The 18,824-nt window shown below is 42.7% G+C and overlaps 1 protein-coding gene across 1 annotated transcript; it reads right to left on the minus strand.

Annotated features, from left to right (window-relative positions):
* Nucleotides 1-504: 504 nt before the first annotated feature.
* Nucleotides 505-6,984, minus strand: LOC104566816 (methanethiol oxidase). The gene is made up of 10 exons (XM_010213621.2): nt 6,867-6,984; nt 5,726-5,911; nt 4,980-5,100; nt 3,976-4,158; nt 3,701-3,879; nt 2,907-2,985; nt 2,537-2,658; nt 2,270-2,362; nt 1,174-1,292; nt 505-700 (listed from the first exon to the last, which is right to left on the minus strand). The coding sequence occupies exons 2-10, from the start codon at nt 5,891-5,893 to the stop codon at nt 538-540; spliced, it is 1,227 nt and encodes a 408-aa protein (XP_010211923.2). The 5' UTR covers nt 5,894-5,911; nt 6,867-6,984; the 3' UTR covers nt 505-537.
* Nucleotides 6,985-18,824: the final 11,840 nt, after the last annotated feature.

Consider the following 18,824-nt stretch of genomic DNA (forward strand, 5'->3'; position numbering starts at 1 on the left):
ACAATTTTACTGTTGATTTTTTATAGCATCACTGCATAAGAGTTAAAATGTAACCCAGCTACGGTAACCTGTGGCCTCGGATTAGACGTGCACCAATTTTATGCTGTGTGCATTGTAAAGCACCGATCACTTTATCAGGAATTAAACTATGCAGGAAAAAGCCACTCATGCTCCAGGACAAGCCCGTGCAATGTACCCTTCTGGTGTTATTTAGGAACAGCTTCTCCATCCTTGGACAAACACTCCTTAAAAGACTGGCAACCTCTGCCTAGAAACCTGCAGTTGGTGGTGATTATACAAGAGTTTATGAAAGGAGACACAGTGGAGAAATAAATGAGATCTAGATCTTGGTTCAGAAAGACCCGCTCATCTTGCTGAGAGAAGCAGAAGAAAGTGGAGCTTCTCTTGCTCACCCTAAGGGAAGTCTAAATATAGATAGTGGACAACACTGCAGCTGAACTGCAGCCTATAGGGAAGGGGAGAGAGACAGAGGGAAAAAAGAGAGAAAAGCACAAAGAAAACAGCTCCATAAAACAATTACATCCAGATATCAGAGGTACAGTCTCCGCCAGGGTAACGAATCTCGTGAGCTAGGACAGGCCCGTCAGGTTCCTTCCCAAAATCCACCAGGAAGTTGGTATTTACTTTCAATCCGCCTTTTTCAGTATCCACATCAATCTGCAGCAGAACAGAGCCTTCCCTGAAAAAGGGACAAGAAAACAGGCACTGGGAGAATTCATATTTGTTGCTCTTCTCTTCCATAGACAGGCAAGGTTGCTCTTCTTTTAATACAGTAGGGAAATGAAGGCCAGATTCCAAGTAGGCCTTAGCAGCTCTCCAAAGTGAGTTATAGCACCTATGTGAAATCTGTGACCTCAAATTAGCAGCGAATGAATGAAAATTAATAGATGTTGTTACTCATCAAGTAATGGGCAAGCTGCACTTTGACCTCTGTGGCCATCTGGAAGATGATGACCTGCTTTAATTCCAAAAAATAAGCGGTCGTGCTGGCACACTCAAAGGTAGTTTGGGAGCACTGTGGACTCTGGGTAGCTAGACCAAGCTCAATGGTTTCTTCCTATTCTTACCTACCTTCAAACATAGCAGGATTTCAGCTAATAATATCAAACAGTGAGGGCTGAGTATGGGTTTGTAGAGCTGACGTTTTCTTACTTGATGAGATCTGGGTAGAACTGCTTGTCCCAGGCGCTGTAGAGAGAGGTGCTGACGTACAGCCGCTTCCCATCCAGGCTCAGCTGAAGCATCTGAGGGCCACCCTGGACCTTCTTCCCCTAAAATTGTAACAGGGAACAAGGTGCTCCAAGGTGAAACAGAGGAAACGCAACGGTGACGAAAACCAAAGCAGCGGGACAGTCCTGCTGCTGGCGAGGATTCCAGCTCTCTGGAATCCCGGACACAAGAGCCCCAAATACCCTAGCTTGGAAAGGGGACAGGTATTAGGAATCTTTTCTCCCATTAACAGGGAGTTTCCAAGCCAATTCAGATGAATTCTGTTCAATTCACAGAACTGGTTATGTCAGAAAATAAGGACTGTACTTGGGTGGAAGAGTCAAAAATCAAGCATGAGGTGTGTGGCATAAAATTGCTGCAAACAAGGATATATCCATAGTGCAACCAGGTAACAATCTCCACTATGAAAAAAGGAGCATCTGGAACTTCCTGAAGCTGCCTTGGGTGGCCAGTGAATCCTGCTCATGGCTACGTTCAGCTCTTGGGTGTTCTGTGAGACTTCCCAACGGCAGCTGCCTCGAAAGTGATGATATTAATGCACAGTGATAATGGCCAGCAACAATTAATGCTCTTTCATTTCTTTTTATCACAATTCCAGGTGCTATTGGACTCTTTACCTGCACGTTCACACACAGACACGAAGAGCCACTACAAAATCTATTGCACATGAGCTAATTTAGGGCTTCAGCTACCGCTCACTGAAACACGTCTGAGCGATGCCAATGTGACAAGCGCACACTGTAGCAGCTTGAAATTTGCTAGTTAGCAGCAGAATGACACTAATTTGTACAACTGCAGAGCTTGTACAATCCAATCATGGATCTAGAACATTTACGAGGGCATTTTAGCTTGTCTGCACTGAGGTGTGACATCTGTAAGGCGAGTTATGAGTCAAGACATAGGCTAGCTCAGACCCAGCTCTGTGTGCTGCACTGCAGCTTTGAGGCAGGCCTATTTCCAAGCAGATGGGAATTAGCAGAGTAATGAAAAACAACAACCTGTGTGTTAGGAAACTTACTTTGATCACAAATGGTTCTGGCTGACACTGCAGCTCCTGGTCTTCCACTACTGTCACATGGCCACCTTTTGTGATACTGCCTCCCAGAAACACCTGGAACCCAGGAAACGTGTGAGAAAAAACCCAGCCTGGCTGGATGTCAAAGCTGTGTGGTGACAATTCCCACTCAAGAGTCACTGTTAGACATTTCCTCCTTTGGGAAAAGGAAGGAGCAAAGAGAAGGCTGTGCTGCCCTGGTGCGGAGCGGCGTTCCTGCTGCGGCCTTACCTGTCCCACCAGCCTGGGCTTGCGGGTGTTGGTGACATCGTACTGCCGGATGTCTCCGTGCAACCAGTTACTGAAATACAGGAATCTGTCATCCAGCGAGATGAGGATATCAGTAATGAGACCTTCAAGAAAACATGGAAGGGTTTTTCTAAAATGACTGACTTGGAGCAGGTAGCGTGGGAGCAGAAGGACAACATCTCCTAGGTGGTGGCTGATTTGGTTACATCAGAAGTGGTACACGAAGAACCGAATAAAAACTCACTCTTTTACACAGGAAATGTTTGTCGCTTAAGGATTAGATTTCCCCAAAAGTGCACCAAGGATCTGAAGAGAGAACACCACTTCTTCCCCAAAACATGCTCACACTGACCGGGCATATCAGGGAGAAACCATCCCTTCACCTTCTTGCTGGGTACTTCAATCACCTTCTCTGCTGCCCAGTCTCCTTTCTGCAGGAGGCACAGGGGAGAACACAGCACAATTACTGCCTTGATGTTGGCTGAGAGGCCGCAATTTTGCGTGACAGAAGTCGAAGAAGCAAATACCATTATGCAAATACCATTATTAAGTGGCCCTGCACTTAAGTGGCCCTTATGCAATTAAGTGTTGACAAGGAGTGAGGATGGCGGGTGTATGGCCAGAATGAGCTGTGTTAATGATTACACTGTCAAACAACACCTCGCATTGCAGCAGAACTGAAGAACAACTCTCCTATAAACGTGCCCAATTTTTCTTCCACGCTCTAAAACTGCAGTAACCCCATTCCCTTCTCCACGATCCCACCATCTTCTCCTCCCTTTTCCACTTTAAGGACCTCCCTGCTAATGAGGCCTACGGTATGTTCTGATTATCTGTCCAATCCACCTATTCTTGCCCAGTTTACAAGCTAGAAAGAAAGATCTTGGGCTAATGCTGTGGCCATTTCCTCCATGCGAGGACTTACGAGGAAGCCTCACGTTTACCCACCACCAATGTTCCTATCTTGGCAAAGACTTCCACTCTTTGAGACTTATTTTTCAACTGTTATTCACCAGTTTTGATTAAATTGGTCAACAGGTTCCAAAGTTATTGTAGAGGGCAGCTGAGTTTAACTGGAATCCTGTGATTTTCTAGGGGATCGGTGGATTTGGGACTTTCTTTTCTGTCATGGCTTTCACTGTTTACCTCAGTTTTGTAGAAACGATGCACAGCACCACTCATAGCACATCCCACAAACCCTTCTGAAGCAGCTGGATCGTGGAGGAATCGGATTTCCAGAGGCACAGAGTTCTTCCCTACGTCAATTGACTGAATCCACTTATGAGAGTTCCAGTCCCACACATTAATGTGGCGGCCGTAATGACCTAATGGATCAGATCCAACAAAAAAATAAGCAAAGAGAGATTATTTTAATTTCAGAGAACAATCCACTTTTGACGTTTGAACAAGCACTTCCTCACCTTTCTCTAAATCAGCTGGGTCAAACCCTCCTGCAAGTACTTTTGGCGTTCCCCACTCGGTGCTCATGAGGACATTATGCCGTGGCTGATACCAGAAGTCATAACCCAGCGAGGGTATTTTTTCCCCTTTCTCCCAATTTCCCTTCACTTCAAAGGTCTCTCCATCCAGCAGAATAAAGCCACCTGATATTAAAACACAGATGTGCACATTGATTTTCAGCTTCAAGCAAGGTAAGTAATATCTTAATAGTAAAACATCTATTTCCTAAACATTCTGTAAATTACTATCCAGTGCTTCAAGGAAATGTTGGGATTCCCTCAGTATTGCTTTGGTGGACTAAACAAAATAAAAGAAGGATTTATAAAGGGAGTTCCATGAACATGATCACCCTTTTATGAATTTTCTAGCCTTGCTCTACTTCTGCTTGACTCATTTCAGTAGATCCTCCGACTCTCCTAGAGCACATTCCAACTGAGGGATGTCTTAGAGAAGATCTTGGAGGATTCACCTCAATTTTTCCTTGTTGCAACTGCTATCCTTGATCAAGCACATTATGCACATCCTATTCAAGGACATATCTGCTCATGGTAAGAAGAAAAAACCCTCTGAAAAGGAGCAGGGTTCACCACTTAATCATCTAAAGTATCTCCCCCCTAATAGCTAACATTTCTCTTTATTGGATGTTATGTGTTTTACACCTAATCAGAAAATGAACTTTATATGCAATTTTAAATAGGAATTGCCATCTGCATTAGACAGAAGAGGCTTTAGGTTGGTAGCAGATTCTTTCTTGCCCAAATCAAAAGCAATGAGCCAATGCAGACCACGTTCACAAGCCGTTTGTGGAAGGGGCTCAAGTGAAGTGTCATGAGTTTCTTGATCATGCTGTGAACACTAGAGCTGCTCTTAAGAACCATGAGGTCTTAACAGTGTTTCTAGCTTTGCAACCTATGCTTTGGGAGCCTGACACCGTGGATACTTGACTCGTGAAGGGGATTCCTACCTTTTCCATTGCCAGAAGGGTCTCCCAAGCAGCTGATGACAATCTCACCACTGCCCAGACAGTGGGAGGTGTGGGGATGAGCCACATTGCCCTTCCAGAACAGCTCCACCGGCTCCACAACCTGCAACGAACACCCGCACAGTCACACCTTGGCTCATGGTAGTTCAGACTGTCGCTTCCCTCTGCCTGAGGGTTCAAGCTTCAAGGATGGGGAATGAGCAGTAAGGCTGTTAGGGTGAGAAGACCTCCTGAAATTGCCTTACATTGCACATTTTGACCAGTTTTCAAAGACCTTTTTAATCAGTAGACTAAATTAGATATGTACAAAGTGTAAAACTTTGTAAGAGCTAAGTTTATGAATTAATTTATAAATTTATAAGCTATTAATTTATAAATGAATTACTGCAGTGATAGTTCTATTTTTTGGAAAATTTCTGTTATTTCCAAGAACAAGATATAACAAAAAATATTAATTTCCACATATTAAGCTATTTTATTACACTTTTATTTAACAAAGATCTAGATACACCAAGTTTAGGAACTAGGGATTACAAATCATGGAGGCACTGTCCTTTACGGAAAAGATCTTGTTTTGCTCACTGAAAATCCAATCAAATTTGAACTCATTAATATCTCTGGGAAAAATAAAAAAGGTTCATAAATGTTCAGTTGAATTTGTTGACTGTGTCAGGTAGGATTTGCTGGGAAAATCAAAACATAAAAAGACATGTTAAAGCCATTTAGACCTTATGGATGGTGGGCGCTCGCGGGTCTGTGCCCACATCCACCACGTAAATGCGGGAGGAGATGAGGCTGGGCAGAATGAGGCGATTCCTCCTCTTGGTGGCGTCCCCGAAGCAGCTGCTGCAGGCGTTCCAGCCTGAGTGATGGAGCTCGTCCTTCAGGTTGGGCATGGGCAGGCGGTGGATCACCTACGGAATCCAAGACATCATGATTGCATAAAGAATGGCATGCTTCATGGCATTAAATGGCATTAAATTCATCTAAATATTTAAAAGACTCCATCTAACTAAGGAGATGTGGAGCGATGATACAGAGAAAAAATCAATTTGTCAATGTGCTACAAGCCTCTGATTACACATAGGACTGACCAGAGCAAACTGACATGTTAATTTGCTTCGTATCTCTACTTGTGGATAACACAGGAAAAGGAAAGGTCACAGCTAAGTTTTAGAAAAGTTTGAAGAAATTTGTTTCCTCAAGTAAAAACTTAAACAGTAGCTAGAACAAATTGTGAAAGTCTTTGTTTTGCTGCTCCTAAAAATCAAAAATATCTTCAGCTATTATCTTTCAGCATCCAAAATATCTTCAGTTATTTGAGTTGATTAAGCACTTAAAGGCATTTTAAAGAAAGGGTCTTCCCAATAACTGGGACCTGGTACTATAGGTAGCTACATGTACCTTTACAGTTACAATGTAAATTGATTTGATTAGTTCCATCCTGCCTAATAAATAACTGCCTGGGGTATCAGTGCTCCTTCATTATGAACTCTGTCTAAATTACTGACACATCCTGAGGAAATACAACCTTCTAGAGCTAATACTCCTGCTTTGTAGAAATCATCAAGAGAACTATTAAAACACTAAGCATAAAAATGCTCTGAAAGTGTCTTGAGACTAACAAGAGAAATATTGGCTTTTAGTAGCCAAGAAAAACAGCACAGGATTTGACTGATACTCAACACTGAAATTTCTATCTGAAAGTGGGAAAAAAGTGAAGAGCAGAAAAGGAAACATTAGCTGGGATCCAAAGTTCATGACTGGAAAGGTCACAGATAGGTGGCAAGAAGTAAAATTTGAGAATTCAACCTCAAATATTCACTGCCCCAGGACACGGAGCAGCAGAGGTGCTCAGCACACAGGTACCTGGCAGTAGTGTGGAGACGTGGGGTCCACGTCCACCGTGGCCAGGTAGTCAGGCTTCTCCACACCCGTGTTCCTGTAGATGCAAGGCAGGTACAGGATCTCCTCCCGGGGACCTTTCAAGGCAGGAAGGTCCAATGAGCCAAACAACATGGTCTGCACAACAAGCTGTGATAGGAATGTCCCAGGATTTACCTTCTCTGGCTGTAAACTGGGGGTCTTCCTAACTAGGAAGCCAGACCCCAGTGTTTCTATTTTATGGAGAAATGACAAGGAGTACTCCCTACTTCCAGGGCCCAGCTTTGGCTCTGTCTATGCCAACATTCCCCTCGTTGCAATTTCCCAAAATTGAGATTTTAAAAAATATATTAAGACTCACAACGACTTTCTTGACACTACTGAAAACTTGAGCAAACTGTTTCAGTGGCTTTGGGGAGGCTCCAGATTTAGCCCAGCAATGCGACACATCCAGGAAGAACAGACTGCAACTTTTTTTATATATGTGTATATGTTATATATGTTTTTATATATATGGCATTTTATATATGTTATGCAGGGAACTTTAGAAAATATGTTACAGTACTTGCCTTTCATGGCTTGCAAAGGACTTGCATATCCTGGACCACAGGCTCCACATTTTGCTGATTTGAGAAGAAAAAAAAATAGAGAGAAAGACTTAACCACCAAGTTATTTGAAAACATTTGGCTTAATGGGACATTGGCCTTACATTCATAGATTGAGAAATCTCAAATCCAGCTTTACTCTGCCAAACCCTACAAGTCTCACTGAATTCCAGACAGTGGAATTCCAGAAACTGGAATTCCAGAACTGCTACCTGGCAGTGTTTGATAATTGTTTCAGTTTACTGCTAAAGAGTTTTCGTTGTCTTTCTACTGGTTTGGATCCTGATCAATAGCTACATAAAAAGGCTAAAACAGCCTCATATGCAGCAATTTCTACTCTAATAGAGTCAAGGGAATGTATACACTCGTGTTTATATTAATAAACTACTGGCTAGAATTAAAAAACCACCTCAATCAGTAGGAGCTCACTATGCAACTAAATTAGCATTGCAAATTCAGTGTTGTGCAGATTATTTTGAGAAAAAGATTATTTGTACCAAATTCTTTCCAAGAAAAAAAAATATAGAGAGCAAGATGATGAGCATTTCCTCCTCCTCAAATACATTGTTTTCTGCTTTTATCTGATCTTGTTCAAACGCTCTTTTATTCCAAACCGTTGCATCTAATTGCCTTAAGATATCCGTAGATGATGCAAATCTTTCCCTGTTACACAATGCCAAGCTCATTTGTGAGCCTAAAATAAGGGCTTTGTCATGAAAATGACTTGTAGCATGTTGCAGCAACGTGTGGCAATAATATTTACATTGCTATGTTAATAATTCATGCCCAAACATGTGAACACTATTCATTATGTTCCAGATCCTCCATAAATCTGGCCAAATATTTGGAATATGAGGAAGTGGGACACTCTATCCTGCCCTTCTCACACTTGCAAAAAGAAGCAGAGAACCTTGTTCCACTGCAAGTGCTCGCAGGGAAGTTTAGCACTAACCAAGCACTCAACTTCAACAGCTCCAATGTCCAATTCTCCTTCTTGTGCCAAGTCATTTAACTCTCACTCCTCTTGGGTCTTACTCAGCTGTTTTTCATGCATCCACCCCCTAAAAGCTGGTAAAATCGCCCTATTCTTTTAATTACTGTTGCCTATAGCAAGTCTCATTTGTGGAGAGCAATGGGAAATGAGGAATCTGGGCAGGCTTCCCTTTTGCTCCGTATTTTTCCAACTGCAGAATGAGGCAGAATGAGGCTGAGTTTCTAGCAGGCTACATAAAGAGCCTTACAGCCTTACAACAGGTAACAGCACTGTGAAATTATCCTGCCTGATAACATAACGTTTCATAGGAAATTAAAGCTAATAACACAGGCAAGGGTCATGCGCCTTAGAGGAGAACAGAACCAAAAAACATCTTGCTAGAAAGCAAATGTAACAAATTTTCCAAGTAATATAAGCAGACTTAAACGTTTCCGTCACATTTTTAAGAGTTCCTGACCACAAATTCATCTTCTACATGGCCAAGAGCACTGCACCCCTTTCCAAGCCCTGCAGCCACTGAAGCCCCCTAATTTGGCTTTAAGGTTCAGTATTTTACTTTTTCTTATGCCCACCCTAGTTCTTTCTTAGAGACTACCATGACTGCTTAAACAAAACTGTCCCCTTCACAGGTTATACCTTGAAACTGCTAAAAAAAAATAAAGCAAAATAGTTCATTTTGTGCAATTAGTCCTTACAAAAGTTCAGAAAGGTAATCATTCATCTTGGGCAGATATATCAGAGCAGTCACTTTTGCTGAGTCAGTCTCATTTTTCGTTTGTTTGTTTTGGCTTTGCAATTAGGGTCTTTACGGTATTTTTCAAGTAATTTTATCCTATGTTGGGAAAACACAACGTAGCAGTGTCTGCCTTGCAAATCATATATGAATACATTCACATGCAAAAAACTTGTGTTTTATCCCCTCCACCTCCTTTCTATCTACCCAAAAATTACGTTTATAAAAAATATACTGTCATAAAAACATAAGCAAAAAGTTAAATTATGCTCCTCCATTCCCTGCCAGTCTTGCAAGTGCCTTTCACCCTCACAGCTGATTAGAACAGCGAGTCCATGTGTTTCTCTCAGTTTCTAAATGCAGAGCTACAAAAGAGATAATTAACGCCAAGGTTAAACTATTTTTGAAAGCAGTAGAGTTATTTATTTAAAGCCAAGCTGGTTTAGAATTGTTTAAAGAAAGCAAACTGATAACAAGGGGAGGAAACGCGGAGTTTCAGCCCCATATTCCCAGTCTGCTGCGGTAACGAACCCACTGAATTCCAATGTGCCGTCCCCGGGATGTTTTGAAGCACGGAACCAGAGCAAGCCGAGCGGGATCCCGGCGGATCCGGGCTGGATTGGCTCGCAGGATCGCTTACCCATGCCGGATCCGAGACTCGCGAGGAAGCGGAGCTGCCCGGACTGCGCCAAGCGGGAGCGGTGCCCGGACGGGAATAGGAGCGCGGGAGGGCGGGCAAGGCGGAGGGGCCAAGGGGAGGATCCGCGTGGGAGGGCACGGACAGGAATTCCGCGCTGGCTTCCCGGGAAGCAGCGGAGGCAGCTCTGGAGCTGGGCTCGGGTGCCCTGTGGAGCTGCCACCCCGGGGCTTTCCTGCCCATCCGCTGAGCCCTGTGCCCATGGAACTGCCCTTACGCAGAGAAAACCCACGTGCCGAGCAGCAAAGGGGGAAGTTTTGCTTGGAAACTCTGGATTTGAGGCAATACCTCAAGTCCTGCCTGGAAACGCTGGATTTGGGGCAATACCTCTAGTTCTGCTTCAAAACTCTGGATTTGGGGCAATCCCTCAAGTCCTGCCTGGAAACTCTAGATTTGGGGGAATACCTCAAATCCTGCCTGGAAACTCTGGATTTGGGGGAATACCTCAAGCCCTGCTTCAAAACACCGGATTTGGGGCAATACCTCAAGTCCCGCTTGGAAACTCTGGATTTGGGGGAATACCTCAAGTTCCGCTTGGAAACTCTGGATTTGGGGGAATGCCTCAAGTCCCACTTGGAAACTCTGGATTTGGGGCAATCCCTCACGTCCTGCAGGAGGCCGGGCGAGCTCCGAGCTCCCAGATGCATCCGCTTTGGCAGGCGCTTGTGTTTTTGTAGCTTTAGGGCCCTTCACTCATGAGGCAGTCACAGAAAAGAGAACTTGCCCAAGAAAACCCTCACAGAATTACTTTGTGTGGAAGAGCCTTGGAGCATCTGAAAATCTGGATTCACTCCTCGTTCCATTTTGGGTCTGCAAACTGTCCTCAATAAATTTACCGTTCTCCATGGATTTGCTATAGAACAGGGTGTTTTTCTTTTGTTTTTTTGGAGGGAGGGAGGTTCAGAATGCAGGAAAAAGTCTCAAGAGCAGAATCACCATTTTACTCCCCTGTTCCAGTTCTCTTGCTTTTATAAAAGTCGCCAATAACAGCTGGAAGACTGAAACACTACAACTATTTTAGCAATTCCTTCCCTCAAGCCAAGGGAGTGTCAGAGAGGGCAGACAAACAACTTATAACTCACCATTTATTCAGTGAATTTAGGGATTTTTTGGACACAAACGAGATAAATTTGTTTGCCACTTCATACTGTTTGCTATCTACTTTGTGCAAACAAATTCCAATCTAGCCTAACACTGCTCAAAAATACTTTTTTTCCTAACTCTTCTTCTACTCCCCAGCTGCATTTAGGTATTTCAAGGGCCATCCAAGCCATGTTTGCTCTCCTCCTTCCATGGGCTGCCTCTCCTAACTGCTTCAGAACAAAAAAATCTATAATAATTCTACTCTTTATTTCATATGTTTTCTCTATTAATTCTTCCAAGATGGGTATAGATGTAAATTCTTTATTTTCAATCTTTAGACTCTACATTGGGCCTACCAACAATGATGCAAATTATGTCAATATATGAAGAATGGAAAGAATAAACTGCAAGGTCTTTAATGAATCTAATGTCCTATAAACTATGTATTCATGGTACATAGGATTTGGGAGCCCTTAGCTTGCATTGAGGGTCTTTATATGTTACCACAGTAAAAAGGAATAAAAATATTATCCATTACAAGATATATTTGGCATCTATTGAAAAATTCATATAATGAGAAATGAAAGAGTTGCAGTCTTGGAAAGGATTTTTGTTCTTCCCTGTCCCAGCCTGGTCTGTCTTATTCCTGAGGACTTTTTGAACTCGATAATATGTTTATGGAATTAAGAAACTGAGAGCTGCATTCGGAATGAAGCAACCACGAGTCAGGCCCTTTCTGTGCACAAGTGAACCCAGGGTCACATGAAGCACGAGGGCTCTTCAGGGTCATGACCTTTAAATTACACATATTTTCATTATGGTCATAGATCCTTAATGCAAACAACGTGATTTGACCTTCTCTCCAAACAAAATACGTGAATAAAAAAATACCATGGTCAAAGGACACAACAAACAAGAACCCCCCGTTGTGTGTTTGGCTAAATAGGCTGCTTAATACCCAGGTTTTGCCCTTTTAATGTATATTAAATACTATGTGGATTTAAACAAATGTTCATAAAGTAGGCAACATCTCACAAACCTCAGGCAAAAAACACTTCATTGAGAATTTGTTGATCTAAAGCCAATAGTTTTTAATAAAAAAACATTTGGACTTAGATCAACAATGTTATTTCTTTCCTCTCTTGAACACTACAGAGAGGAGGGCAGAGTAAGACTGTAGGAGAAAGGGAGACTGCGACACCATATGGTCATCGACAAGACTCGTTTATTGAACACTCAGTGTGCACTTTTATACATAGCTTAATTAGGTTCATGCATATTGCAAAGCTTGAGCTCAGGATAGGTTAGCTCTTATTTGCGTCAACGAAATTCTATGCAAGATTTCCCCGTACACGCGAGCGCTTCTTTACAATGATTGGTCAAGACCCCGCGTCCATGCGTCTAACTATACAGTGTGATAGGCTAACTAACAGAGGCTAACTAACAGTGCCCACGTGTCCTCACATTTAACGACCGTCCCCCTCTACTTGTTTGTCTCAACTCTTTGCCTCCTTATCTGACTCTCCGCAAGATCTCCTTATCTCTTAGTCAGCAGTCCTTCCACCCTTTCAGCTAGGCCTGGCGCCCTTCTGCCCTTATCTGGCTTGCTCACAGCATGACCACTGGCCTTCAGAAACCCCACAATTCCCCTTTCTTGTTTTTGAGCAAGCCAGAATTCTTGATGGTTCACCCAAAATATGTCTTTGATCGCCTTGTCTACTGTCTGTCTCAGACACTTAATCAGGCAGGGAACGACCACCAAAATGCACAAGATTAGTGGAATCATCAAACCCGTTTTGCTCAGTGATTGTAGCCAGCCAAACCTTCTTTACAGCATTCTCAATCATATTTGATACACATTTCAATAAGCAAGGCACAACTAGTAGAATGCAACATAGGATCAACAACACCATCCCAACACTTAATACCTAACACCGGTGCATGGAGTTGATCTGCTGTTCCACAAAGCCAACAACTCTTGATTTGGTTATAATTAACAATCTGCCTAAAAAGCATAACATATCCATTAGCGCTAAAAGCAGCATTAACCCCTACAGTAGCGTTAAAAGCAATACTACCTCCTAAAAGCTACAACATACAGCTAATAACAGTAACACTTCTTCCCCCCATGTTTTCCTTCTGCAGGCTCACACTTTCCACAGCTAGGGTACTGGTTGCTTGCCTGCTACATCTGATCTAGGCGCGTTTGCTTCCAGCCAAGGTCTCACCCATTTCGCTGGCACCCATCTGGTTCCAATATCTATAAATCAAAAAATTTAAAAAATTCCCAATTCTCCCCCTCTTTTTTTTTGTTTTTTGTTTTTGTTTTTGTTTTTGTTTTGTTTTGTAGCCAGTATTTCAGCTTTTGGTTCTTCATTCTTCCGGTATCAAACCGGTTCCTGTTTGCCTTTGTTTTGTGCAGCTGCATCAACTTCTTTATCTCAAGGAAACTCTGTCCTTTGTCTTACTTAAGCCCTCCGTATCAGCTCTGCCTGGCTATGTCCTTTTTCCATTAACCAGGTTTGAACAATGCTCTCTACACTTCCCCCGTTTTCTTTTTGGGCTACTAAGCTTGTATTCCACTCTTGATTAACTATTCGCGTAAGCATGTTTTGCAAGCATTTAAAGATACATGGTACAAGAAGCAAAATTGCAATAAACACAATCCCTATGGTAATTAAGTGTTGCACAATTGATGTTAGCCATGGGCCCAAACCGAGACCTTTTATCCAGTTGTCAAGGCCGAATCCTGTATCGTGCTGTAAATGTGTAGTCAATTCATGCAATTGTTCCAATTGCTTATGTATGGAATTTGAATGATCAGAAAGGTTCATACAGCACATTCCCTCTAGTTCCTCGCAACCATGACCGTGTGCTAATAATAGGACTTAGTCAGTCCTCTCTGCTGATATATATTATACAATAAAGATCTAAAGACTACACATACAAACAGCAAAAACATAGTTTCTGTCGAGTGGCACGACCTCACGTAGCTGTGCACTTCACTAGTGAGTTCCACTGTCTCAATTGCCAAAGCCGATCCTTGTCGCCAATTAGGTGCGAATGGGCTTGGGATTTGGCAATAATCACCCAAAACAATGTGGCTACTGCGAGCCTCTATTCAGGTGAAAGCATCTTTAATAAGCAATGTATGAATAACTACTCTTGAGGTAATACTTGTCGGCAGGATACTGAGACTGAACATCTTCTCGAGTTGGCAGATTAGAGGGTTGCTGACAGGCTCCTAACTCGGCGGGCGTCCCCGCAGAGACAACGTGGATCTCAGTATTAGGAGTCTCACCCCCCCTCTCTCTGCACTCTGTTTAAGCCCGGTGCATCCTGCCACGTAGGGCCAGTACGTGCCAGCAGGCAGACTGGGGGGCGGACAAACTCCGCCTTCAGTCACATAACCTTCCCTCCTGGGTGCGCAAATGCGCATACCAGTAAGTGGTCCCAGCTGTCAGTCTGAGGGTCCTGCCTTTCTCATCTTCCTCTCGGGTGTTTGACCTTCAAACTAGTTTAGAGGATGTTTGCAGTTCCCGGGCAGGCAAACATCTTCTTTCTCAAGATCCCATTATGACTCTACAGACCATACAAATTTCCTCCTTTCAACCATACCTCGTGTCAGCATCATTATACAAAGGACACAACACATAATACAGACGAACATAGCAAACAGAAATAATAGCCCTAATAACAGTTTCTGTCCTCACTTAAAGCATTACAATTCTTCAACCCCCACTTTAAAAGACAGATCAAATTCCCCTGCACCTCCCCCCTGGCTGTTGTCAAGCCATCAGCAACGTAAGTTTCCTTGATCTCATTCGCCTTCTCTTCCCCGGCCCCCTTCTCTAATTTTTCAAGGCGATTCAACAAGTCCTGGACCCAGCCGGGCTGTTCCTCAGGCTCGACAGGGGGTCCGGAAGTGGGGGCGCAGATGGTGCAGGTGCTGCAGGTGCAGTTCGGGGGGTTTTGGCGATGGATCTCCAAACACCAGCGGTTGTCGGTGGCGTGGCGGTCCCGGTCCTGAAGTGCTTGCAAAGGCTGCCGTGACTCCGGCGGCCACTTTGCTTTTTGCTTTCACATCGGATTTGAATACTAGGTGGGGCTTGGCTTTGAACCCATTCTCTCTGCACCAGATCAAAAGCTTGCAGAGGGCCTGTTCATCAGTAGCTTGCTCCAGGGATTGCACAAGCCTATTCACCAAATTTCCGTAGGACTTCCACAATCCCTGCTTCACCATGGTCTTTAAGTCAATTCCCTGTACGTTACATTGTTGTAAGGTACGGGTAAATAATTCATACGCCACTTGCCTATCCATTCCTGACGTCAGCGCGCTGTTGCAGCTCTCCAGGCTCCGGTGGCGCGTATGGCCCGAAACCATCTATATGATCTTCGGGGGTGCCGTCCTTCCAGCGTTTGCTCGGCGGATTTGCACCGTCCTGGCTGCAGAGGACCCAACTCCTACTTTCTCCACCGTGGTGCGTCCTTCTCCCGATTTCTTTTCTGTCCGAGAGAGGATTGCCCTTCGTTGCATCACGTCGGGGTCACCATTTGTAGGAGAAAGGGAGACTGCGACACCATATGGTCATCGACAAGACTCGTTTATTGAACACTCAGTGTGCACTTTTATACATAGCTTAATTAGGTTCATGCATATTGCAAAGCTTGAGCTCAGGATAGGTTAGCTCTTATTTGCGTCAACGAAATTCTATGCAAGATTTCCCCGTACACGCGAGCGCTTCTTTACAATGATTGGTCAAGACCCCGCGTCCATGCGTCTAACTATACAGTGTGATAGGCTAACTAACAGAGGCTAACTAACAGTGCCCACGTGTCCTCACATTTAACGACCGTCCCCCTCTACTTGTTTGTCTCAACTCTTTGCCTCCTTATCTGACTCTCCGCAAGATCTCCTTATCTCTTAGTCAGCAGTCCTTCCACCCTTTCAGCTAGGCCTGGCGCCCTTCTGCCCTTATCTGGCTTGCTCACAGCATGACCACTGGCCTTCAGAAACCCCACATAAGACCCAGCAGTAAATTATGATTAGGAAATATGTTTGCACAAGTAATACAAATCTTTTTTGTACATGTAATAAAAATATTAATTTATCAAATAACAAGCAATAGTTTTATAAGGTACTTACCTAACTTCATGAGTAATTAATATTACTTTAATATTCTCTTAATAAGGTAATTTTTACCTTAATATGTAGCGCATTTCCACAGGCTTAGCCAAAAAAAAAACCCATTCTGACAAAGCACAGAATGCAAAACTGTTCCTTACTGCAGCTGTCCCTTGCTATACAAGTATTCAATACACACTGTTAAATACACCCGTGCAACACCCATTGGTTAGCTCATTTGAAAGCTGCTTAATTAAGAGATGGGAAAATCACTGCTACCTTGGTGAAAACCTGCTATTAAATTTGAATGCCCATTTAAAAATATATATATATACTTAGTCTGTTTATAACAACACACGCCACTCACTTCTTTTGCAAATTTGGCAGCAAATGTTTCTATTTGAGAACCCCAAAGTGAAAACTAACTACTTAATGGCCATATAGAACACATGTAGTTTAAGCAACTCAACCCCAACAATTTCAGAGTCATTGGAGACACTAGAAATGATCTTTGAAAATCTGTAGAGGAAAAATTACCTTCCGTAAGGGAAGAGCCAACGCAACCTGCCTTCACAGGGAGAAACTGGGAAACATCTAACATTCAGGTCCACTTAATTCTTGCAGAATTGTTCAGCAAAACACCTGAAAAAGAAATACCTTGGTGAGGAATGGCATGACATTATCAGGGACAAATTGTAACACAGTAGGTTTTTTTTTTTTTCCTGTGGTAAGGGAACACTTTAATGAAAAACCCTGTTTTCAGGATTAGCCTAGGAGCTAGGAGCACCCAATCTATTTTAAACAAAGTTTTCAGTATATCTATCTTAGCTTTTTTATATGGATATGTGATCCCAATTGTATGTGAATTCAGAAGCAGACCGAAAAGCCTGAGTGTAACCTGGATGAAAGCACAGAAATTAAAACCTGAAAATTCATTTATTTACTCTTTTCAAATACCATAATATCCAGAGAAATATCCGTTATATGCAAAGAAAATACGTACTATTTGACAGCCTGATTTTGGATTTCAAGGTTGCCAATAATGAAACGACAACAACCAGATGTTTAGGGCAGCTGTAAAGGGAAATCTCAGCTGGGATTCGACAGGACAAACAAAACCAAGACTGAAGAGACAGACGTTTTAACAGCCACAACAGCTCCCTGCGGAAAAACAGCTTGATCCCGGGCCAAATCGCGGAGTCCTGAAGGCCACAAGCCTTTAAGTCTGGTTTTATTAAGCTGTCCCTTGAGCTGGTTACTTCTGCAGGCCTGGGTTACTTGCCTGAGTAATTAGCTCCCACTTTGTGTTTCTCATTCTTTTAGGACTAGTATTATTAGCTGTCAGTAAATATTGCCAAGTCTTAAAAGCTTTTTTTAAAGAAAAGGAATTATGTTCCTTATTAATATCTTTGTTGCCCGTTTAGGTTCTCTGAGGAGAAAAAGAAACCTGTATGAGCTGAAAAACTGGACCCTGGTGCTTTTTAGTGCCTGTATTTCCTGCATCAAATGTTTCCAGCTTTGAAAATGAACTCCTAAGGTTTGACCTAAAACCTTAGTATTTATCCTTACGACACAGATATGCATTCAAATAGTGACTTGTAACTGTGATAGGCCTTCTTGCCAAACAGAATCCAGAAGTTTATTAAAAACTTTAAAGAAATCCTTTGTCCATGGGCTCATTTGTTTACAAAAGGGAAGGTCTTCAACAATTCAACGCCAAATGATACCTCCAAACTTAAACAATTCCCCTAGGACCTCATATTTTAATAGCTCATTTAAAATAAATAAATAAAGTATACTTTAAAGAATCCTCAAAGAAGAAACAGAATGAATTGTGCATATTGCTTCTCTGCAACATGTTAAAAGAGCCTGGCAGATTTTTACCCTAGAGACAGAAATGTACGTTTTTTTATTTAATGATTTTTAACAACCTTTTCAAAACACACGGAAATGGAAACTTGCACATTTGGGAGCTATGTAGTTTAAGGTGGCTCAAGCAAACCCTATATACTCCTTCCTACCCTTACTCTATCCTTTAGATTGTACAGAAAGAGGGACTGGGGAAAGAAAAAAAAAAGAAAGTGTCCTACCAATTTAGTTATCATAAGGAAATTTTGGAGAAAAGGAAGAAATTTATAGCTATAAACTAAGCAACTTTAGTTGAAAAAAGTACTCTGTATTACACCTTGCAGATGTACATGAGTAACAACGTATTTGAGAATTAAACTGAACATGGAACTAAGTAATTACCTCAGGCATCATAGTGACCCATTTGTGGAAAATATAAAGGAAAAAACATTTAATGGAGAATTCCCTATATTTAGCATTTTGAAGGAATGCACACTTGATTTCTGCTTCATGGATGCTTCCAGGAGAGGTTGGGAAAAGCACTTTAGGAAGAGCTAAAGACATTTATTTTGGGGAGAAAAAAAAAGTTCAGAACTTCACGTGTAGGTTGAAACACAGAATCATAAATCACATTGCAGCAACACCAAGATACCACAGCAAGGAAGCTCCTTTGGGAGATACACTTCTCGCCAAAAATCCTATTTATTTATTTATTTGCTTTAGGAATAAGGTAATATTGACCGAATACTGGGAACAAGTTAAGAGGAGGCCGAACTCCCCCGCGCTCCCCCCCGCCCGCCGCCTCACGAGAATCCAAGCGAGGCTGCGCCGGCCGCGCGGTGACGTCACCGCGGCGC

Source organism: Tinamus guttatus, unplaced genomic scaffold, assembly GCF_059628265.1.
Source record: "Tinamus guttatus ecotype Peru unplaced genomic scaffold, ASM5962826v1 Tinamus_guttatus_pri_ptg000744l, whole genome shotgun sequence".
Classification (NCBI taxonomy): Eukaryota; Metazoa; Chordata; class Aves; order Tinamiformes; family Tinamidae; genus Tinamus; species Tinamus guttatus.